Genomic DNA, 24,763 nt, shown 5'->3' with positions numbered 1-24,763 from the left:
TACAGTTCGGGGAAGATCTGAGAAAATAAGTGTATAGTTTCTGGCACATAATGGAAACTTGGTAAATGTCTCTTGCATTGAAGGACTAAATTTATTTTCCTTTGCTGTGTCCTCTCTGCGAAGAAAAAACACTGATTTCTTTGCAAACCTTTATTAATATTTTTGTCACTTTGTAAATTGTCCAAGTCACTCTCCAGCCCTCCAAAGCCTCAGGTTTTAATCAGTAAAATAGGAGTAGGGGAGCCAGCTGTGGCAAAAATTAGTAAAAACAAAACTTTGGAAAACAATTTGCCAATACTTAGTAAAGTGGAAGATGAATAGACCATGTGATGCAAGAATTCTATTTCTAGGTGTACTCTCTAAAGTGAGTTGTCACCACCTCTGCACTATTGACATTTTGAGACAGAATCGTGTATTTAATTACTGTGCAGGGACTGTTCTGTGCACTGTGGGGTATTAACAGCATGCCTGGCCAGGAAGAAACGAATGAGGAAGAAGGAAGGGAGGGAGGGAGGCAGGAAAGAAGGAAGGAAGGAAGGAAGGAAGAAGGGAGAGAGGGAGGGAGGGAAATGAATTAGTTCATTTAAATCCACAGTCTTGATTACAAATGTGTGTATTAATTGGAATTTCTGTTGAAATTCCAACAGAGCCTGGATCCCTCCTGAGAAGCAAAGGAGATAAAAACTGAAATATGTCAGGGGATATTTAAATGCCATTACTCACTGGCTTTATTTACAAATAGCTTTCCAGTGACAACAGTTAAATTTTGCTCAAACCAGCAAATGACTAGGCTGACAGTCGACAGGAACACTGTGCACTCATTAATGAATGCACTCATTATTCTTCCCTGCCAGGAAGCATCAATTCCTGTTCTCCTGCCTGTTTTAAGCAGAGAGATCCACATCTCCACCTCCTCAGCCTGGAACCACAGTCGGGGAGGAGGCTGTTGATGAGATGCAGAGTGAAACTTGAGTCCTGCAGCCTGAAAGCTGGGGGCTGTGGGTCTTAAAGTCCATCCCAAAGGACACGGAACTCTGAAAGTAGAGTTCAAGGTCCTCCCAATATTGACTTTCTGAGGTCCTTGGAATAATCCAGTGGTTCTCAACCTTCCTAATGCCGCAACCGTTTAATACAGTCCCTGTGGGTGGGGACAGGTTGAGAACTGCTGGAATAATCTATCCTGAGGGTGTTCTAGGATGCAAGGGGAAAACCCAGGAAACTTCTCTCCATTTGTCAACCCTTCCCCCTCGTCTCCATGGAGCTAAATGATAAAATCAAATGAGCATATCCGGCTTTGAGAGTTGACCCCTGAGGGAGACTGGGGGGTTGGGGAGACGGAGAACCAGTCCGGTCAGGTTACATGGGAAGCCAGTTAGAGGGTGACACCTCTTCCAAATGGTGTCATCTGAAAGCCAGGCTTCTAGCCAGAAAGTACCGAAAGGCTTTTTTTTTTCCTTTCAGCATCTGTCTAAAATTGCTCTGTATAGCCAATGTGCTCAGTACTCACACTTTCATACGAAGACTAGATCACAACTATGGGCCGGGATGAAAGAAGGAGGAGGGGGGGATGGGAGGGGAGGGGACAGGTCAGATGGAGGAAGAGTGAATGATGGGATCACACCTATGGTGCGTAATGCAAGGGTACATGTCAGATCTATTAAGTATAGAGTATAAATGTCTTAACACAATAATTAAGTAAACAAAATGAGGTATATATTAACCAGTGTGAGGTAAGCATTCCTAATTCTATATAAGATCAGCACATTGTACTCCAGAAATGTATTAATGTGTACATGATCTAAGTGTTTATGATTTAATAAAAATAAATATATAAATACATAAATTGCTCTGTAAGGTGACACCAGTAAGAACATCATTGGTTGTTGTGATAACTAAGATAAAGGAGAAACCTCTTGCAGAGAGCCCAGCATACCAGTGTTCCCTCTACAGAAAATGCAAATCCTGTTCACTTTCCCTCTCTTTGCTTCTGCTTCCTCATCTGTAAAACAGAAATAAATAGTGTCATAGCCTAATCCAAACGTTGAGTATGAAGAGTGGTGTGGTCTTCTTCCACAAATATTTATTGCGAAACTGCAACATGCAAAGAGATTTAAAAAGCTAAACGGAACTTTGCGAAGTAAAAACCCTGAAAAGTTTCGACATTGTGAACTTCCTAATGGTTAAGACTTTCATCCATCAGTGCTGTCTAGCACAGACCCAGAGCTCAGGTGGACATGAATATCTGAGAAAGGAGAGAGGGAGGAAAAAAGGGAGGGGGGGAAGGAAGGAACAGTGTCACTATTTTATTATTGTACAATTATCGTCATCCTTATAAAACTAATTTAAAGAAACCCAGCCTGTGCCCTCGAAAGGGCGCCAAGATAAAGATGAGGTTAAGAACGCAAGAATAATTTTCCCGTTTTGACCGGTGATGGGAATGGTAATGATTTTCTCTCTGAACCATAACCATCTTGCAGTTAAATAATTTCCTTTCTGGTAGAATCAGAAGCTCTGAGATGGGGCTCTGAGGAATTCTTTCATACTTTCTAAAGAAAAGAAAACTCCAAATGCAATTATTTGCAATATTTTTATACCAACTGCAGCAGAACACTCTAGAAAATTAGGATCCTACCAAATTAGTTTTTCTAAATGAGGTTTAGACAGTACCTTACCAGGAGAACCACTCAGAAAACCCAGACACCAGTAGCAAGCCCCGAGAGTCGAGGGAATGTGGATGTCACATTGCACACGTGTTTCCAGTCAGCCACCTGCACCACTCCAGCCTTGCAGGACACAGCACCACAAGGCCCCTCTCTTTACTCCAGGTTACACCCCAACAAGCAAGCCAAGAACAGCAGAAGTAGTGAGCTAAAATAGAATTTGATTTTGTAACTGCCAGGGGCAGACACTCAAGTGAGATTTAAACTGCAACAAATCATACCCAGCTAAAAACATTGGCCTAGCAGGAGGACTTGCGGCTAGAGAACTGAAGTTCAAGCACCCAGCAATTTCCAATGAAAGTCTGATTCTCCTTCCTCAAATAGTATTCCTTCCTCTCCCCAGATCCAAACCCCTAATCAATACATAACATCTATGACTTCTCGATGGGACCTATCTGATTATTATCCACTTGAGCTTATGAATAATAATAGTAATAATGATACTGACACAGTTCTTTCTATGAATAGCTACTATTTGATAATTCATTTCAATTACACAACAACTCTCTGAAGTAGGTACTGAGACTATCTCTGTTTTACAGGTCAGAAAACTTAGGCCCAGAAACGTTCAGTAACTCAACAAAAGGCACAGAACTAAGCAGGAGGCAGGCTTCAGAGTTTGGCCCGGGGGCTGTGCTTTAGAGCCCTACACCAGACTGGTTTTACCTGGGTGTCAAGGACTGTGCTGAGCAGGTAACGGGATTATCATGCTTCATTACTGCAACAATCTTGTGATGTGGGTTTTATTGTTATCCTAGGTAAAGAAACAGGCTCCAAAATTTAAGTGACTTGTCCTGGTCACACGTCTAATAGGTAACAGAGTTAAAATTCAAACCCAGAGACTTTTGTTATCAGTCTGACCACCTCGGTTTCCAAGACTTCTGAGGAACCTGAAGACCATGGCCATTGTTCATTTGTCAAGATGTGAAGATCTAGATTGGAAACCAGGCTTTTTGGTGTCTAGATGGAGCAGAACACAAGTTAGAGATCTGGTCTCTAACTCAGCTAAGCGCCCCTCCACCCATCCTCACCCAAAGAGAACTTCTCACAAGTGATCAAACCTTTGTTTGTGGCAAATCAACTTAAGGTGGGGGGATGCCCACTAGTATTGATAAGGAATTGAGGATGGCTAAGAAAGTGAAAATTCTTGGCCAAAAAATAGTAATTTCAGACAAATTACTAAGAGAAGTGTCAAAATTTGTACAGGCTCACATCTCCAATGCAAACAGGTTTACTTCACAATCTATGTGGAAATAGTACAAAGTACTTTGTGAGACAGACTCCACAATACCCCACTTAGGGCACAAGTTTCTCATTAAGTTAAAGATGGAACTTTAGAGAGATCTGAATGTGAATTACATGTAGCAGGAAGGTTTGCACAGAAACCGCATGACTCTGGATGGAACTGTGATGTGGGGAAAGGCAGGTTCTCTAATACACAGTTCCCATAGCTCTCACCAATGCCACACCACAGACTCGCCTCTCATTAGCTGGACACATGAGGAGAGCATGGACTCTGAGGCAGATAGACGTGGACTTGATACTCAGACACCCACTCCTAGAAGGCCTGAATTTCTTTCTTAGTTTCTCAGGGATAAGAAATGACACTTCAAAATTTGGGGGAAATACTAGGTAAATCTTTCTGGTTGCCACGGAGGTGACTCACCTGAGACACAGATGTTCCTAAAGTTCAGGGTTGGGAGACAATTGGAAAACGGACTTATCTTTGAGGTCAGAATTCTTAGAAGAATTTAAGTCTTTACATCAGTGGTTCTCAATCTTCCTAATGCCACGACCCTTTAATACAGTTCTTCACGTTGTGGTGACCCCTACCCATAAAATTATTTTTGTGGCTACTTCATACCTGTAATTTTGCTACTATTATGAATCATAATTTAAATATCTGATATGCAGGATGGTCTTAGGCAACTCCTGGGAGTTCGACCCCCAAGGGAGTCGCGACCCACAGGTTGAGAAAGGCTGCACGTGATAATGGGAAAGCAGCAAGTGGGAACCACTACCCTCCCCTCTTGCATCATTCATTCCCAGAAATACCAGAAAGCGACAAGAGATTAAATCTAGTTCCTAGCACCTGGCCTTGCGTCTAACAGCTGCTCAGTATTACCTGCTGGTGGAACTAAACGGGGCATGTTGTGTGTGAGGTAAAATAGGGCAATAGATGCAAATGTGGGATGGAAGCCCAGGAAAGCACCTGAGACCAGAGCATCCGCCCGGAGCTGCCATCTGGACCAGTGAGCCTGCCTGAGCAAAGGTGGGACAGCCAGGAACGGCAGCTTCCCAGAGCTGCTGGAGAAGAAGCAGTGGAGAGAGAGGAAGGAGGAGGTAGAAACCAGAAGCGATACCAGCTAGAGAACGAAGTATTAACTTTCTAGAAACTTGCAAGTCTCCCTGCTTCTAATTTAGTTCCTCATGGCTGGGTATGCTAATGCCTAAAGTCCCACTAAGCCCAGTGGACGGAGTATTACACTGGCCAGGGCTGCGGAGGGGACCAAACCCATCACCAGGCAGGGCATTTTCCAGGTTTTCTTCCGGGCAGATGGGATGTAGAATGGCAGTGTGGTATCCTGGCAAATCAGGGGCAGTGGGGAGTGGGAAGAAACACCGATTGATAGCATTTACTGATTTCCCTGGTGCAAGATCCCTCCTCTGCCTGATTTAAGCTACCACAGGTTTATCAAACACCTTGCAGATTCCTTGCATATTTAGCACTGAGCTTTCGCTACGGGCGGACTCCAGGACACCACTGCCCAGACACCCTTGAAATTGGGGGTTGACTCATAGGACTAGGAAGAGGGCTGCAGAGCAGAGCAGAGATCTTCTGGAGTCTCACTCAGCTATGTAGACTGTGTCTTCCCTGTCACAGAGACGGAAGGGAGGGAGAGACCAGCCTTCACATTTATTACTGTTTTAGATCCGCTACACACATACGTGGCAGAAAATTTCAACGACGGGGTCACCCTCTGACTCAGGCCCTCAGTTCTCCCTAGAGGATAGGAGATAAATTCTCAATTGTCAGTGTACCCTTCTGAAAATATTTTGTGTATATACCAGCATGTCGTGGTATGTGTGTGTGTTTGCGTGTATGTGGGTGGGTGTGTCCCTTTTCAATATTAAAATGGTAATATGCAAAACAACTTATTTTTTCAATTAACAGGACATTTCTTTTTTTATTTCTTATAGTATAACTGTGTACATTAATGCAATCATGGGGTACAGTGTGATGTTTTCATATACATTTTGAAATACTCTCATCAAACTGGTTAACATAACCTTCATGTCATTTTCTTAGTTATTGAGCTAAAACATTCATACTCTGCTTTTAGAGTTTTTTTTTTTGTTTTTGTTTTTGTTTTTTTTGAGACAGAGCCTCAAGCTGTCCCCCCTGGGTAGAGTGCCATGGCATTACAGCTCACAGCAACCTCCAACTCCTGGGCTCAAGCGAGTCTCCTGCCTCCGCCTCCCAAGTAGCTGGGACCACAGGCGCCCGCCACAGCGCCCGGCTATTTTTTGGTTGCAGCCGTCGTTGTTTGGCGGGTCCGGGCTGGGGATTTGAACCCACCACCTTAGGTGTACGTGGCTGGCGCCTTATCCGGTTGAGCTATAGGCGCCGAGCCCATACTCTGCTTTTAGAAAGATTCACTTGTACCCTTGTAAGATAAACCATAGAGGTGACCCCACCAATCACCCTCCCTCTCCCCCAAACACCCCCTCCCCTCCCCCTCCCACCACCTTCCCATATTCTAAGGCTATAATTAGGTTATGACATTCCTATAAAAGCTATGAATTAGTTTCAAAGTAGGGCTGTATACATTTGATACTTTTTCTTCCATTCTTGAGATACTTTGCTAAGAAGAACGTTTTCTAATTCCATCCATATAAACATGAGGGAGGTAAAGTCTCCATCTTTCTTTAGGGCTGCATAGTATTCCATGGTGTACATGTACCACAATTTATTGATCCGTTCGTGGGTTGATGGGCATTTGGGCTTCTTCCATGACCTAGCATTTATGAATTGGGCTGCAATAAATATTCTGATACAAATATCTTTGTTGTAATTCGATTTTTGGTCTTCTGGATAAATACCTAATAAAGGAATTGTAGGATCAAATGGCAGGTCTATTTTTAGTTCTCTCGGTGTTCTCCAGATGTCTTTCCAAAAGAAATGAATTAATTTGCATTCCCACCAGCAGTGTAAAAGTGTTCCCTTTTCTCCACATCCATGCCAACATCTCTGGTTTGGGGATTTTGTGATATGGGCTAATCTTACTGGGGTTAGGTGGTACCTCAAGGTAGTTTTAATTTGCATTTCTCTGATGATTAAGGATGGAGAGCATTTTTTCATATATCTGTAGGCCATGCGCCTGTCTTCTTTAGAGAAATTTCTATTCAAGTCTCTTGCCCACCCTGAGATGGGATTGCTTGTTTTTTGCTTGCTAATACGTTTGAGTTCTCTGTGGATTCTGGTTATTAGACCTTTGTCAGAGACATAACCAGCAAATATCTTCTTTCATTCTGAGGGCTGTCTACCCGCTTTATTTACTGTGTCCTTGGCTGTAACAGGACATTTTCAGTATTCTTCCAGGAAAGATGCATAGCTGTGCCGTATCATGCTACTTGTACTCCTTTTATGTATGTATTATAATTTATTTAACCAGTTTTCTCACTGATGAGCACAGAAGTCATTTCAGTCTTTCACTGTTATCACCAAGGATGCGAGGAACAGCCTTGCACATGTGCAGGCATCCCTACAAGTAAAATTTCGGTGCATAAAATTTCTGGATCAAAGGGAATATACAATTTTTATTTCTGAATTTACATTCCTATCAGTGATTCCTGAGAGGACCTTTTCCCCAGTGTTGCTAACATAGTATATTCTCAAAATCTGACACCAGCACTTTTTAAGCACCTGCTCTGTTCTCACCCTCTTCCTAGGTTCTCTTGTTTAAGGCAAGTTTGTTCACAGAAAGGGAAACCGGGAGATTCAGGAACTGGATCTCTGCGATGCTAAGTCTCCAGTCTTCCCTTCTCACCACTCCAGACACCTCCACCACCAGGCTCACTGCTGACATTTCAGAGTAGAAAGGGGGTAAAGTTTCCCCTAGAGCCCAAAATTCTAGGACACGCCAACAGCATCAGTCTTCTGCTTTCCTGGATTTGCTCGTTCAGCTCTGCCTGATGATTACTTAGCCTGACTACCCATTAATAATTTCTATACTGATAGAAGAGCCTACAGACAAATATAACTTTGTGCTCAGCCCAGTTTATAATAAATTCCCTGGTGATATGGTTTCCCGGACACGTCATGACACCAGAGCAGGGACCACTTGTGTTCCAGCCATCAGCTTGCCTGGTGCTTCACTGGGGAAATAAAGAAAAACTGTTGTCCCTTGGGGAAAAATAGATTTCATCTCAGAGTCTAGTTGATATCCAAAGCAGTAAGTCCAGTAAGTCTCTCCCTTTATGTCTTTGAAATGATCTATACTAACATACATTCCGCCCAGTTGCCAAGAGAATATGCCACGAGATCTTGCCAGCGATGGCTACGCTCAGCTCGCGGAAGTTTGGGGATTGATTAAACCTTTGGAGAAAGCGCCTTGGGAAAAGAGGAAATAAAAGCAAAGATTACTATGAGACATAGAGATTGCCAGCTAGGAGTAGGGAGAGAGGTGGAGGGAGCGGGAGGAGTGGAAGGGAGGGAGGGAGAGAAAGAGGTGGAGAGACTGGTAGAAAATAAACCGTGTACTTTAAGGAAGCGAGGCTTGGGAGCGTGGTCTTCAGGCTGTAGACAGACGCCCGCCTGGCGTCCTGCTGGTGCGTCCGGGTCCCGCGAGGATGTGGGCAGAGGGCGAGTCGGAAGGGCTGCAAACGCTGGGAATAGTGGTGGTCGTGTGCTCCTCTCTGAAACTTCTGCACTACCTGGGACTGATTGACTTGTCAGACGGTAAGCGAACCCTCGAGCTTCCCCGTTCTATACAAATGTGTTTTCCGGCTTGGTCATTGCTAAAGTCGTTTAGAAAAGGCACGGGAAGCGGCACAGAGACCCAAGAGATTTGAAAAAACCGGGCTGTAACCGCTGGGCGTTGCTCCGCGCCTTCCTCCCGCCGCCCCAGTGGCGCTGTCCGTCGTGCTGAAATGTGACGCGTCCAGAGGGGGAGAGAATGGGAGGGAGTCAGGGTCTTCTGGCCCTGTGTGCGTGTGGGTCTTGATGGATTATTAGCTGTTATGAGACCAGCACAGCACATCAGAACTCTCTCTGAAAGTGTTTGATAACTCTTTATATTGTTGGTTGAAATCTACCACTTGTAAAAGTCCTCATGTTGACTTTGTTTAAGAAGTACCTAGGAAGATTACAATGGGATAAAAACCTTTGTAAAATGCTGATCTCAGTGTGTGTCTATTAGAAAACATTTAACAAATGTCGATTTCATTCCCCAGCTCTTAACCCCCAACCCTCAGAAGAACCCTTGTTTTGAAAACCACCTCCTCAGCTGTGACTTTAGCTCTATTCCTTAATGACAATGTGGTTATAAACCCAGGTTAACCACTCTGCTTGTGGTTAGCAAGTTAGCAGTTTGGTTTCCAAAATAAAAGGAGTTCAAGAAATGCAGAGGGTTTTTTTTTTTAATTTTCCCGCTGCCTGAGGTGTTGTTTCAAATAGAACATAGTTTGTCGATATGATTTTATCACATAAAATTAGTCTCCTGGAAAGATTACAAATTTGGCAAGGAATGGATTATACAATATCAACTTCTAATAATGTATCTTTGATGTATACACAATGTATATTCTTTCATAACTGCATGGTAGAGATAGCATTTCTCTTCTAAGAGACATGTGACTAAACCAAACGTAATAATGAAATGCATTTATAGACAAAGAACTAGCTAAAAAGTCAACCAAAGCTGAAGTAGACCAGAAACTGAAGCACAATGTGATGTGGTTGATAAGCCCACGACTACGAGCCAAGAAATCTGATTTCTAGCCATGATCTATCTTGGTTTAACCTTGAGCAAGTCATTTTTTTAAAACCTGGGTCTCAATTTCCTTGTGATAATTTTCGATCTCTGTTCCATGGAATTCTAGAGTGACCAAAAGGTTGCTTTGAATTCGGTTTTGTGGGTGGGGATGGTTAGCCAGACTCTGAGCTCCCTCAGCTCCACTTCACCCAGACCAGCTTGGTTTTAAGATGTTCTATATATATTAGCCCTGTCTATAAGGGTGTTTCGGCTTTAGCTAAAATTTAGTGAATCTATGATTCTATGACCTTGCTTCCAAGGTTGAAAGCTGAGCATGTTCAGAAAGCTTTTTCTTTCTCAAAAACCACCTCAAATCTAACACTCTGGAAGAATAGTTCTGCGTGTACATAGGGCCTTTTCCTGGCCCTTAGTCCCTTTGATATGCCCTTCCAAAGATCCAAACTCAGCCTGCCAATCCGTAACAACTGAGCAAAGCCCCTGTTCTTCACTGGATTCCAAGAACACTTTCTATTCCTGCTCAGAGATTTAGAACAGCTACCCCTGAGGTTACAAATTAATGCAAGAATTTCCTACGTCTTCATAAGGCTAAATGTGCAGTAGAAATATCCTCCTGCTATTTCTTTCTATATAATAAGCATCTATCTCCCTTTCGCTGCCTTAGCTTTTGGTTTTATTATCGCAGAGGATATCAATCATTCATCTAATGTTAGAGTAATGAGGAGATTTAAGGTGAAAATTAGAGAACATATGTTTAAAACTACTTCTGGGAATCTAGGTAAAGGAAGAGAAGGGGATTAACATTTATTCAGCACCTACGACATTTCAGGTAGAATGCTAAGTGCTTTTATTTACACAAGCTAGTGTAACCTCCAAAATAACACTCTGTGGGAAAAAAATTTACATAATGCTGGAAGGTAGATGTCATTATTCCTTTTATATAAGGCAGAATACAGATTTAGAGAAGTTAAATAAAATTTCCAAAAATGCAGCAACAGCAAGGTGGAAGTGTTTGTCTCTAAAATTTCACCCTCTGTTCTGTACACCAAGTACCTCAGCAAGTAAGCTAGTTCCAGATGGGATCTAGAGGCCGTGAGTCTACACCACACATAGGCCCTTATGCTAGGGCCTTCACCATATGGTTCAAAACACCATCGTAATGTGTGTGTGATATGGGAAACTCTGTTCACCCATTCGAGTACTAAGGAGAGAATACCACCTCCTACTAAATACTTCAGGAGTGGTGTGATGCAGTCATTCTAAGGAGAGCAGTGGAACATCTCCGAAAAACCCATCTGTAGTCTTTCTTAGGACTTTGGTCTTATTTTTGTGTTATTTTTCAGGAACAATTTTGGAATAGTGCAGAGGACGTGGGGCTCAGAGTCAAAAGTGCTGGGTTTCAATCCACTCAGCAGTGTGGGGTGGTAGGCAAGTCCGTTCTCCTCCCTACCTTTCACTTCCCTCGTTTGCAAAATAGACAAACGAGAACGGTAGTTTTATTCATTTCCTAGGACTGCCATAACAAATTGGGTGGCTTAAAATAACAGACAGTTCTGGAGCCTAGAAGTTCAAAATCAAGGTGTCGACAAACTCCCCTAGAGTCAGATCTCCAGGGAAAGGTTTTTTCTTTGCCAAGTCCAGCTTTGTTAGCTCCAGGTATTCTTTGGCTTGTGGCAGCCTCCACTTCGCATGACCAACCTTCCCCGTGTTTCTCTATCCTCATATGACAATTTCTTCTTCTTTTAAGGACACAAGTCATACTGTACCACGGTGCACCTCCAATCACCTTAACTTGATTATATCTACAAAGGCTCTGATTCCAGTTAAGGAAGTTGGAGTTAGGACTTCAACCTGTCTTTGAGGGAGACACAATTCAATTCATAACAAGAGCAGTAAAGCTCTTTTGATTGTTATAAGGATTAAAGGAAATGACATATGGGAAATGTCATGCTTTTTGCCTATCACATAGCAGGTGCTTCATAAATTCCTTACTCTTTTTTGGTCTTAGATCATGCCAATCAAAAGAATGTCCTGGTCATCAGAGAAAACAAGCAAAATCCATGCTTTATGCCTTTGGTTAAAAATCCATCCATCCTCTTGGACAGTATAATTCTTCCTTTTGAGTTTGCAGGTTTTCATTGACGTTTCCAGGGGTAGGAACCATGGGGTGACCTTATCTCTGTACACTATGTCATCATGCATACCCAGGCTTCACTGCCAGGGCTTGCTAATCAATAAAGCTCATCAGCATGCCCAGTAAAGAGAGGCTAACAGGGGCTGCAGAGAGGAAAAGTTATGGCAGAAGCATGGGGGAAGACACACAGCTAACACTGCCCACCCACCCCCCAGGAAAGTTCTCAGAGCACTACTAGTTAATTCTCTATCTCTCTTCTCACCTGCTGCTTGCTGGGCCAACATCATGCAACCTTGCCCTCACCAGGTGATAACACTCTGTCCCAAAGCATCATGTCTACCAGCTCTGCCATGGTAATTTCAGAAGTGATTCACAGTTCCAGGTCGTCATCTACTGAGGCAGTAAGGTATATCTCAGTCTTTCTCTAAGTAGGTTTTCCTGCTGTATCTTATATCTGTCTTAATATCAAGTAACTGGGGCATGCCTCTGACTATAACTTGTTCATGAAACCAGGAATGTTTCAAGATAAGCAAGAATCACAGCCAAAAATAATAACAATTTTAATGACTTGAAAATTTTGTGGGGAAATCATGAGAATCCAGGTGTGTTCACTGGGGATTTAGAGTTAATTTTCTATGCATTCTAAATTGCAAAAAATATACAACATTACTTCGGAGGTTTGCTGAATCCACTTGATGGCAAAAGATTAGAAACATGGCTTATGCAAAGCCAACCAGCTTTAACCGTTTCTTACAGACGTAGCACATCTTTAGGGCTTCACAGCTTATGAGATCCTTGCCTACCAGTGTTTGACTTGGATAGCAGAGCAATCCTATAAAATTTAAAGGTCTCATGTTATTATCAAACCAATTTTATAAGTTTTTAAAAAATGATACTCTGGGGTTTTGACTTCAAGGCTCATGGCTAGAAAGTGTCAAATTCGGGATTCAAGTCTTCTGAATCCCACTCTAGGGCAATTACTGCTATCCAAATTGTACATTTAAACTGTGCCTAGAGCATTGTAGGCACTGCTATTTCTATGCAATGAATATGTTATTGGTATTGTACTCATAAACAAATATAGTTTGGTTGTGGAATGAATAATGGCCACCCAAAGATATAATAGGTCCTAATCCCTGGAACCTGTGTCACCTTATAATGAAAAAGGCTCTTTGCAGATGTAATTCAGGTAAGGATTTTGAGATGAGAGAATTATCCTGAATTATCTGGGTGGGTCCTCTATGCCATCAGAAATGTCAAAAGAGAGAGGCAAAGATTATACACAGACAGAAGAGGAGAAGTCAATGCTAGGATGGAGGGAGGGACTGGAGTGATGTGGCCAAAAGCCAAGGATTGCTGACAGTCACCAGAACTTGGAAGAGGAAAGGAATGGAATCTTGCCTAGACCCTCTGGCAACATAGGTCAGAAGCATGACCTTGCCAACACCCTGACTCTGCTCACCCTGAAGCATAAGCTTGCCAACACCCTAATTCTGCCCACTCAAAACCTAGAGTCATCTGCTGACCCTGAGGCATGACCTTGCCAACACCCTGATTTCAGCCCAATGAGTCTAATGTTAAACTTCTAGCCTCCAGAACTATGGGAGAATAAATTTCTTTTAGTTTAAACCATCCAGTTTTTGGCAATTTGTTATGATGGCCTTAGGAATATGATACATAGATCTCTTGAAATGTTTCTTCATTTGCCACAATATAATATAAAACAAAATACACACACTTGAAGTTCAGAAATTGATAGACCTATTGATCCAGAATGTGGGAAAATATAAAGACTCAGGTCACCTTCTCTTGGCATTTCCAAGGAGGATGAGAAGTACCATCTTTGGCCTCCTGCCAGCACCAGTCTGCAGAAGTTCCTTCCTTTATCTCGGACCCTGCTGGTCACAGAAGAACCTGGCACCTCAGAGCAGATTTGTTCTTCTATGACCCGAACCCTAAACCTCTCTCTCTTTTCTCTTTTTCCTCTTTCTAGCTCCAGATTTGGTTTGTTAATTTTAGTTCTTCCGTAGATATAGATATACTTTAAATAACACATTTAATCCTTGATTACTTAAGTATTGGCCTTAAGCAGTGTCTATTACCCACCTTCTATGAAATACTAGAGGACAAAGACACTTTGACTTCCTTCTACTTCTCCCTTCCTCCTATTTATCTGCCTGATCTGTTTATTCTGTTATCATTTTTACACTACCAAGTTTCCCAGAACATACCTCTTTCAAGGTGAATGGGAAGGCTTTCCTGAAGTTTCTTATTTCCCATGAGAACAACCCTATCTCCTACTTTGGGTGGGCTCCCAGTTTTTCCTCTAAAACTTCTCTGCTTATATGTCCAGCAAGAGGGCAGCAAGTCCTCTGGTCCTCCAATAAGGAAAACTTGTTCTGTGCTGAGAAACCTTCTCAGTCTCTCCCATCTCAGAAACACCCAGAGGTGCCCAGACCCAGATCAGCCTGGATACCCCAAGTCTGGCCAACAAAGTAAGACTGACTCTTGATGCTTCTCTGCCACCTGCCCACTCAAAACCTAGACTCATCTGCTGCTGAGAGACTCTCCTAAAATGCAGTGCAGAAGATACTAGATATAAAGACTGAAATAGGCGTTATTTGCAGTCTGTTAAAGCAAGCATGATTAACTTTTTAAAATGTCTTCTTCTATCCAAGATTATAGCTTCTGAGAAAAACAGAGGCCTGTATAAGTAAAAACAAACTGCATTCAGCTGGCTTGAGCTTCTTCAGAGAAAGAGAAACATAAAATATTCAGCTCACCCAATTTTTGCAAAACAAATTCCTTTTTAATATATTCAACTACTTAGGTAATACATGAATAGATTCTCACTGGTTTTTTTTTTTTTAATGTCCCTTATAATGCAGATCAAGTGAAGGTGCCCCGTGTGTGCTTGTAGTTCTCATCCCCATTTCTATCTCCAAGACAAAGTTCTGTTATGTTAGGGGGTCGTGTTCAGAAGCTGAAGATGATGAGACAGGTGCCTGGGGACTGGCCTAGAAGAATTACCACCTGATTTTTAAAAGAAGGAAAATGAATATAAAATCTATTAAAAGAGTGAAATAAACCTATGTTGTAGGCTTGTAACTACAGATAAGATTAGACAGATAGGAGAAGAGGGGAGATTAGATAGGAGAACGAGAACAAAAAGATAGGAGAGAGTAGAGCAGCACTCAGAAAAGTCAGGAGAGAAAGAGTCAAAAGGAGAGGCTGAGAGGGCAGGAGCCACGGGAGGCAGTACAGGAAGGGACGCGGCCAGCTTAGGCAAGCGCTTTACTCTCCGTGGTTCGCTTGAATGTCCAAGTTAAGTAATTTCCTATCATCATTAGCCTTTAGGAGTCTGCCTAACTAATTAACAGTTTGCCATTGCTTTTGTGTCCTGTGACTCCAGAGACCCCACACTGCAAAGGCAAGGCACAGCAGCTGGCCTTGCACGTGAACTGTGGCCAAAGCATGCCCCCACCAGGCACAGCCAGTCCACGCAGAGCCCAGACTGGGAAGGCCCACTCGCCTGGCTGTAGAGAATGGTCAGTCTAGTTACCTCCTCAGTCATCCCTGGGGCTGGGCATCTGAGGGTTTCTGGAATGAAGAGCTCAGGCCCCACGCACAGCCCTTGGTTTAGGATCCTCAATGCCACGCTCCAGTGACCAGATGCCCTGAAATGAGTGAGCTCTGCAGCAGCAGCTCTACTTTATTTCCCTCAAGGCAACAAAGATTAAAAAGTCAGAGCTGTCACAGATCCCTCCTCCCTCCCTCCCTCCCCTGCCCACTCTGCAGCCCCAGGGCCCCAAACCTCTCTCCTGCTACTCAGGCCTTGCCCTGGGGCACCCACTTGGGCTGTCCCTCCTTCCCCTCTCCCTGACTTCTCTGCATTTAATCTTTCTCAACCCAAATTTACTCAGCCTATGTCCTGTGCCTTCTGGACTCCAGCTGCTCTTGAATCATTCTTAGGAAACAGATTTCTTCTTATGCAATTATTTTGTCAATGAAGTATGTGTGTGAAGAGCCTTAGTAAAATCTTTATTTAAAAAAATTATGGAGCTAGCATAGCATATGAGCTTCAGACTGTTAGCTACTTTCATGTTTGCATTATTTTATTTATCTGTTTATTTTTATTTATTTTGAGACAAGGTCTCACTCTGTCACCCAGGCTAGAGCGCAATATCATCATGGCTCTCTGCAGCCTGAATTCCCGGGCTCAAGCAATCTTCCTGCCTCAGCCTCTTGAGTAGCTGGGACTACAGGGACACATCACAACACCCGACTAGTTTTTTGTTTTTGTTTTTTCTTTTTAGAGATAGGGCTCTTGCTATGTTGCCCAGGCTGGTCTCAAATTCTCAAGTGATCCTCCCACCTTGGCCTCCCAAAGTGCAGGTATTACAGGCATGAGTCACCTGCCTGGCCTACATTTGTTTATTTTAAAAGCTAGAGAGAAGATAGTTGAGGCGACCGCACATCCTCCCCGAGGCATGCTAACACGTGCCTCCTGAGGAAGTTACCTTCAGGGAGGAGCCGGTGCGCTATATACTCTGTGATGCACCAGCACCGAGTAGGACGGCAGGGTTTGAATCCCAACACTACATTTTTTTATTTTTGGCTGGGGCTGGGTTCGAACCCACTACCTCTGGCATATGGGGCCGGCGCCCTACCCTTTGAGCCACAGGCGCTGCCCCCAACACTACATTTTGCTCAGTGTGTATTACCTTCGGGAATGGGCCTCAGCTCCTTAACTCACCTTTTGTATTTGCAAACTGGCTGAGTTGTTACCACCTCACCTGGGCTTTATGAGATGAAATACAAGAATGTATGTATGTCCCCGGAAAATAGTAACCATTCACTCAATGTTGCCTCAGAGTCTGTACAAAGACTATCTATAAGAGACTTTGAGTTATCCAACTGAAGACAGAGAACAGCTGGTGGCCTGGTCGAAGGGAGATATGAAACAGCAATGCCAGGGTTAAAACAAAGTGTAGTTTATATTTTCCAAGAGAAAAAGAAATTCGACTGTATGATAATAATAGGTATATTTATTAAGCTCTTGCCATGTGCCAAGCAAAGTTCTTTATGTACGTTACGTACTTCATAATACATATTATTTTGTTTAACCCTTGTGACTATGAGGTAGGCAGCATCATCTCCCCATTGTACAGAGGAGACACAGAGAAGATAAAGCACTTACCTAGGCTCCCACAGCTAGTAGGGCAGGGAGCTGGGATTCAAACTCGAGAAGCCAGGTCCCAGATCTCAGGCTCTAGTGGGAGAAGTGCATAAATAGAGGTTGGCTTAACAAAACATAACCTAGGTCCTAACTAAGGTCAAGACCAAGATGTAGAGGTCGCTAAGCAGAATGAAGGGTTGAGCTAGATTTGAGTTTGGAATGTATTTGGGGACATTTATGTTGTTTTATGTATATCAACTTCCATCCCACTCACTGGCTGTGTTCAATAACCAAGTTCTCAGGATATTCTAAGCAAAAGTTACATTTCTCCCTCACTGCAGCATGACTGCCCGCCTAGCCACGCCTCCCAATCACTGTCTAGAAACAAAACCAAGTCAACCCGGGAAGAAGGACAGAAAGGACCCAGACAGTTCCAACTTGGGTTCACAGCTGTGATTCTCAAAAGACAGCCTAAGATATGTCTCCCCTCCGGATCATATTACTTAGTGACACTTAATAGTGACCTTTCCAAGGCCTTCCTTGATCATCAGGTATAGTCCCCAAGTCATTGTAATCATGTGCCTGGCCAGAGTGTGGCCTAGGGGGGCAGTGCCCTGAGGTTGCTCCAGGAAAAGAAAGATCTGATTCTGGGAATCTCTGGACCACGTCCACACTGTACCATTCACCACCAAAGGGCTGATGCTATGGAAAAACATTCCCTGTTCTGTGGTCATACAGGCTGACTCCTACCTCAGTCCCTCAACCAAGCTGTCTAATTAGCATTGTAATTAAGTATGGTAATAGGAGACCCAAGAAAACCAAGGAATAAAGAGAAAAAAGGATGGAAGGAAAGAAGGAAGGGTGGGAGAGAGGGAGAGAATCAAGGGCTAAGGGCAATACATGACACAGGTCAATGTTCAGTGTCTCTTAAAGTTAGAGAAAGCCAGTTTTGCTCCCAGGAAAATTAACAAAGGCTATGTGGAAATGTGGGCAGTCAGAGAATGACATATTCTTTTTTTATATATCATTTATTTGTTTTTTCAATTAGGCAAGATGAGTATGTTCTATGATTTTTTTTTATTAAACCATAGCTGTGTACATTAATGCAATTATAGGGGACAATGTGCTGGTTTTATATACCATCTGAAATATTTTCATCAAACTGATTAACATAGCCTTCACCGCATCTTCTTAGTTATCGTGTTAAGACGTTTATACTCTACACTTAGTAAATTTAACATGTACCCTTGTAAAATGCACCGTTATGTTCTGTGATTTAATGTACACAATGAGGATGACAATAATACTGTATTTGTTGTGTTTCAAGGCAGCTGCTGGTCTTCTGAAATATCAGGGTTTCAGGAAACTGCCTAAGTCCTCTGTTCTTGGAGTGGTCTTGGTCAAAAAATGACCAGACACTCCAAAGTAAAGCAAGCATCAAACAGAGTTTATTGGAGAAGAGAAAGATAGGCTTACAGAGTAAGAAAGTTTTTAAAGCATGATGCAATTCACCAAAAATAGTGGCTGGGCCTCCATTGCCAGGGCAAGAAGCCCATTCCTTCTTATGCTTGTTCATTTATACGTCAATCAACTCCAGAACAGATGCGGGAGATACAAAGATGAATAAGCCATGTCTCCATCCTCAAAGGGCATTCACACTCAGATAGTCAGCCTCATAGTTGTAATACACTGGGAGTATTAATAACAGCTGCGTTCAGCCTACACAAAATACTCCATGTGCATGGTCACTCTCCCCTCAAAACAATCCTATAAGGAAGATACTACTGTTTTCTTTATTTGACAGATAAGGAAACTGAGGTATATAGAGGTCAAATAACTTGCTCAAGCAATGTAGCTAGTAAGTAGCTGAGCCACAAAACAGAGATTCATGCAGAAAGCTGTGCAACAGAAGAAACCAGGACCACATCTGCCATGAAGAGATCAGGGAAATCTTCCAAAAGAGGGAAAATTTTAAATGGGTTTTGAAGACTGAATAGAGGAGCCTTAGAGACAGAAAAGAAAGGGCATTTTAAACAGAAATAATAGTGTGTGTATTTAAAGAAGCATTTAAAGGAGAAAAAAGCATGTTCAGGAAAAGACAAGACATTTGTGACCCTGGGAGCTGATGTGTACCCTAAGGAGAGCTGGAGATGATGCCAATGACAGGGGTTAGACCATAATGCCCCTCAGCCTAGGAGCCCCTTTCCTGACTTCCTTGCTTCCACTTGTCCAGAATAATCCTTTTTAAATGTATGTCACATCAGGCACCCCTTATATGAAACATTTCAATACTTTTCTGTTCAAAAGAAAATCTAAAACCTTTCTTTAGGGTTTTATGCAAAGCCTGCACTGTCTGCCTTTACCCTACAGACAAGAGGGAGGGGTGAGGAGAGTCTAACTCATGAAGGCAGTGATGTGTTTGCTGTATTCACCCACATCCATACTGCCCCACACAATGCCAAACACATAGTAGGTCCTCAAGTCCTCTAAGCAGTGAATAAGTGAATAAGTAATTAACGAATCATGGGCCCAGGCAGGGATTTATCCCCAAAGCTTCCTCATTCCTTGGAATGCATTTTGGAGCCCAAAACAAAGACTTCCGATTTCACCCTCAAAAGCCTCCCATCCCACAGCATATACAGAGCTAACTCTTGCTCATTTCCAGTGGGAATTTTCTCCTCCAAAGCCTGACTTCTTCTCCAAATCTCTCTATTTCCTCACTAATATACATCTTAAATATTTACAGAAGCTTGCCATTCCCCTGCAACCTGCCCTAGAGTCATCTGATATTTCAGAGGATATTCCAAGAATAGGGCAAGTTCTACTTGACAAATACTCAGTAAAAGCTGGTGAATGAATGGATTCATGTACAAACTAATTACCCTCCTGTTCATAGCAAAGAATCTAAGAATTCCTTCAAGTTCAGCTCACTGCCACTTCTGCAAGGTTAGGAAAGATTCCCAAGTGGCAAGTCAGTAGACTTAGAAGGCAGCCTCAACCACAGACCTCAGGCACATCAGGGTCCCCATCTGGGCTCACTCTAACCAACTGTAAAATTAGAGGCTTGAATTAGATCAGTGGTTTCCAAATGGTGATTTGCAAGATTCCCTTAAGGGCCACTCATGGGATTTAGCAAAGGAAAACTACATTCTCCCAGTCTCCCATTTTGTCCCAAGCATCTGATTGCATTCCTGTTTTACATACTTAGCGTGCATGCACAGTCTTCTTCCTTAAAGAGTTCCTTGCCTTTATAGGAGTTTGGAAACCACTGGATGGTATCTAAGGCTTTTTCAAATTGCTTTTAAAGTGGATAGAAGGGATTTTGTGACCCAGCTGGGGCCATGTCATTTCTCTATGGCACCATCAGCATAACAACCGTCTGTTAGGGTACCTACTGGTGCATCCTCTGGGTTACGCTCTGAGCCCAAACCATAACCCCCGGGACTGTGGAGCCAGCAACAGACATAAAACACAAAACTAATGAGCAGGATTTCTATTTCCATGGCTGCTGGAAATGAGTTGAAGTGGTATTACAAAACCCAAGATAAGAACCCCAAGCTTCTAGTGCCAAAAAGGTGTGTTTCACAGAATGTTTAGTAGGTCCGTACCTTAAGGAGCATGGAAATGATCTGGCGTCATGGAAATAACCCTTTGAATTACAGTCAAAGATCAGCATATAATCCCCAGCTCGGCCATTTGCTGATTAGTGACTCTGGGCAAGATATTTAACTTCCGTGAGACTTAGTTTCCTCATCTGTAAAATAAGGTGATATAACTCACCTTGCAGGATGTTAGAAAGATTTGTTGAAATAAATCGTACAAGAATCCTAAATTCAAGTTCAATGCTAAGACTATGTAAATATTCCAGAGGCAAAGGGAGTGACTTGCCCAAGTTCAGATGACACAACAATGCCAATACTATTGTAGGGCCCACAGGCAGCCAGTGGGCACAACCACACTGGCTTAACCTTGCTAGAGCTTGAGAGGCTTCTGGTGCCCCAGGAGCCAGTGGGGTCCCCTAAGCCTTCCTCCTCAGCTCCAAACACTTGCCCTCCTATGTGCCAGTATGCAGGGGTGAGGCCCTGAGGGGGTGCTGAAACATCACTCAAGATCCCCACTCTCAGGAATTCAATATAGAAAACACATTAAGACCTGTTTATATGGAACTGCTGCTTATAATTATTGTTCCCTATGGGATATTCCCCCACTGCCTCCTCTAATCCTGTTTTAAACTGCTCAACTAATCGAGCTTTCCTGGCTTCCCCAGGGAGAGATTCACAGATGCTAATAGAGACATAATTCAAAAATTGCTTGATATACATGAACTCAATTTTTCCTAAGAACCACCTAAGTAAAGATCCCCAAACATGCAATGCACTCATGGGGGCCAGATGCAATTAAACACGCCTGGTGCTGAATGTACAGGCTGCTGCTCAGCCGGGGGTCATCAAACTGCAGCAGTCACGGCACCTCATCTTTAGGTGCCACCTTGGCCAAGTGCAGTAAGAAGCAGCAGGATGCTAGGTGGGACTCCTGATAGACCCCTCCCCTGGAGTCTCCACGCCAAGCCTTTCCTAAGCCTTTGCAGAGAAAGCAAGGAGGGTTTTAAAAAAATTCCTTGAGACCTGGAGAAGCAAAGAATCAATGCTGAGCCACTCGGTGAATAATAACGTCCATCTGCCTAATGTATAAAGAGGGGAGGAGAGGCAGAAAGCAGGTGAGCACAACATTACAAGATTGTCACCCTGCATTGCAAAGCTACGTCAGCTAATTATAGAAAGCAAGAAGCAACTTCAGATGCTAGGACAAGCAGTTACGTTCTGTGTGACCTTAGGAGTCACTTGAGCTTTCTGAGACTTAACTTGCTCAATGGCCAGTGGGGGATACTAATATCACTTCCCAGGATTGTTGGGAAGATAAAAGGAGATTAACAAATGTGAAAGCGCTTAGTGTATCTTTACAGAGTAGATGTCCAGTAACCTTCTTTTCTATATATCTTCTCTTCCCTAAACCTGAGTATAGTGGACGTGGACATGCGAATGTGCTTGTTAACAAATGCACGAATGTTGAGCAAGCCCTGAACGTACTAAAATTAGAAGGATAAAAGAAGTAAACTGAGGCTGATCAAAAGGAGTGTGCCTTCCCCCCACTATTACACTTAACATACTATTTCAAGATAAAATTACATAAATTTAAAATAGCATAGATGTAAGATGACTTTAGAGAAGTTTCTGGAGACAGGATTCATAATTGATTAATAAATTAAACATAAGAGGAGAATTGCTCAAGTCTAGAAAAGTAGGAATAAGGGTCCCCCTACTTCCTTTTTGTTGCAGAAGGAACTGAGACCCAGAGAATGGAAATGATTAAAGCCCAGAAATAGGGATGTGAGCCAGACCGAGCTTTCCCATTTCATTTGTCCAGCTTCCCACCCAGTCTTTGCCCGGCGCTAGCACTCCCTGCACCGCACACACACACACATTGTCCCTTAAAGATGGAGCCAGATTGACACCCAGGCAGGATGTCCTAAAGCCCACCAGGCCACCATCCTCACACAGCGATGGACCAGAGTGGGGAGGAAAGGAGCCATCGTCTGTTGCAATCCGCTAAGTGCCATCTTCCAGATATCCACCTAATCCTCAGGAAGACCCTGAGAAGTGAGTGTCCTGCGCAGATGAGGCAACACCACGGGGCAGGAGGGGTATGTGCAGAAACCTCACAGAAAGTGAGTGAGGAATGAGATTCAAGCCATTCAAACCCTTGGGTGCTGCATCCAGCTCTCCCCACATCTCTGCCCTTTCCAGTGCAAACTCCTGGGCACAGAATGCTCTCAGTCCGCATGAACTGATTTGAATGGACATGAACAAGTCTCAGTCAAACTATAAACGCTAAGATTTTTTCAGTTATATGAAGTGTTTGAGAGACCCCCATAAATTCCCCTGTCATAGAACACGCAGACACGTTTTATTTCTGGCGTGGAGAAAGGATTAGCAAGCAGTGAGCAGAGGGGCCTGAGAAGGGGCAGCGGCAGGCAGCAGGCTGGAGGTGGCCCTGCCCTTCATCTCTGTGACTTTTGGACAGAGCCTCAGTAAGATGGTGGCCAAGAGCACCCCAGTTCACTCCTGAGAAGAACCCCAAATTCTTCAGGCAGATCCAGCACAGATGCAAATCCCAGCCGGCCCTTTGGGATGACAGCCGCTATTGCTCAAGGATGGGAGAATGCTGAAGTGCTCTCAGCCAAGGACCTCAATTTATCTTCAGGACAATTTTAATTGGAAAACTCCCCTCACCGCGGCCCACTTTTTCAGAAGTAATTAGAATGCTAATCTATAAGAAAGATGTCCATTAAAAATAAATTAATAATAGATAATACATTTTGGCTTACAATTTTGAATAATATGGCCATCCCATCTTAAAGTAAAAATTCATATATTTTTAATAAGCCTGAGTTATGTTTTCCAATGAACCACAGATGGTTCATTTTTATTATCCTATAAAGAGATAGTGTGGGCAAGTGTTTTTAAATATGGTGAAACAGAACTTGGAGAAACCCTCTTTTGGAGACTTCCAAGCACGTCCCTCCTCTATCACACAGACAAAAATGGGAAGAAGGCCCTTGTCACCCCCTAACATACCCCACCCCTTATCCCTGATTACATGGAAGCCGTGTGGCATCATTAAGGTTCAAATTCCACCTCTGTCACTTGAGTGACTAATAACCAAGAAAATGAGATTTTAAAAAATAATAATACTTATGAGGTTGGTTACTATAGGATAGGAAATGCATTCAACACAGTATCTTCCTTGGAGAGATTCCTTTTAATTGTTCTTTCATCTCAACACCCGGAACCATGAAAAATACCTGAAGTGGTTGCACGTATTATGTCTGTGCACAAAATGTGGCACAGGAGAATAAAGAAGTGCTGTCCAAGTGAGAAACGCCCGTGAGCCCCCTCTGCAAAAAGCTGTTGAGTGTGAAGAACGAATAATTCTGAACTGTGCTCAAGAAAATGAAACCTGTAGAGCACAAGCGTGGTAACGCAGCTCTGTAGGACTGATCACAGGGTTAGTGACTTACAATAGCGAAAGACAACGCTAACCAAACACCGTTCTCGAAACAGCCCCATCGGTGGGGTCAGTGGTACGGAGATGTGGGACGCAGGTCTCTCCAGCCTTCCCCACTTCACAGCACAGCTTCCCCACCCCACAGCTGCTCAAGCCTGAATAATCTTCCTTTTTCCCTCCCGATCCCTTTGGCACCACCACCCAACATCAGCAAGCCTGCTGGGTCCTCTCTGTCAGAGATTCAAAATCTGCCTCTCCCTCATCCAGATAGTCACAACACTCTCCTAGCAGGTCCTTCTGCATCTAACTAAAAACAAAGGCAAAATAAAACTTAAAACCGTACTTAAAATATAACCTGCACCATAACAAATGGAACCAACACTCAGATTTTTGAAAAGGGAGGGGAAGCATATTAAAGCATCCCAGAGTCCCCTGTTTGCTCCATTTGAATTATTACTGCCCAAGGGAGCTGCTGCCCTGACTTCTAACAGCAGATTAATTTCCCTTGATTTTGCCCCTACCTCCACCATGTTGCTGGACGCTGTTGTGAGGGATTTCATTCCCGTTACTGTGTGGCATCTCACTGTGTGAATGTGCTAACCATTTATCATCTATTTTACTGTGGATGAGCACTTGGAGAAGCTTCTGATTTAAGACAATTATGAACTGG

General features: G+C 43.2%; 1 protein-coding gene across 4 annotated transcripts in view; it reads left to right on the top strand.

Moving 5' to 3' along the window:
• The window catches only part of KCNIP1 (potassium voltage-gated channel interacting protein 1), a 374,830-nt gene that overhangs the window by 309,718 nt on the left and 40,349 nt on the right, over positions 1 to 24,763 (top strand). Inside the window, exon 1 of one of the 4 annotated variants that reach the window (XM_012807354.2) lies at positions 8,574 to 8,682. The exons of the other annotated variants lie outside the window; for them this stretch is intronic. Coding sequence (XP_012662808.2) covers positions 8,574 to 8,682 — 109 coding nt within the window. Of the gene's footprint in view, positions 1 to 8,573; positions 8,683 to 24,763 lie in introns of those variants that run through there. 4 annotated transcript variants of the gene reach the window in all.

The sequence above is a fragment of the Otolemur garnettii genome, unplaced genomic scaffold (assembly GCF_000181295.1).
Source record: "Otolemur garnettii isolate 467f Iridium unplaced genomic scaffold, OtoGar3 scaffold00003, whole genome shotgun sequence".
Lineage (NCBI taxonomy): Eukaryota > Metazoa > Chordata > Mammalia > Primates > Galagidae > Otolemur > Otolemur garnettii.
This window is presented reverse-complemented; position numbering and strand designations above follow the sequence as displayed.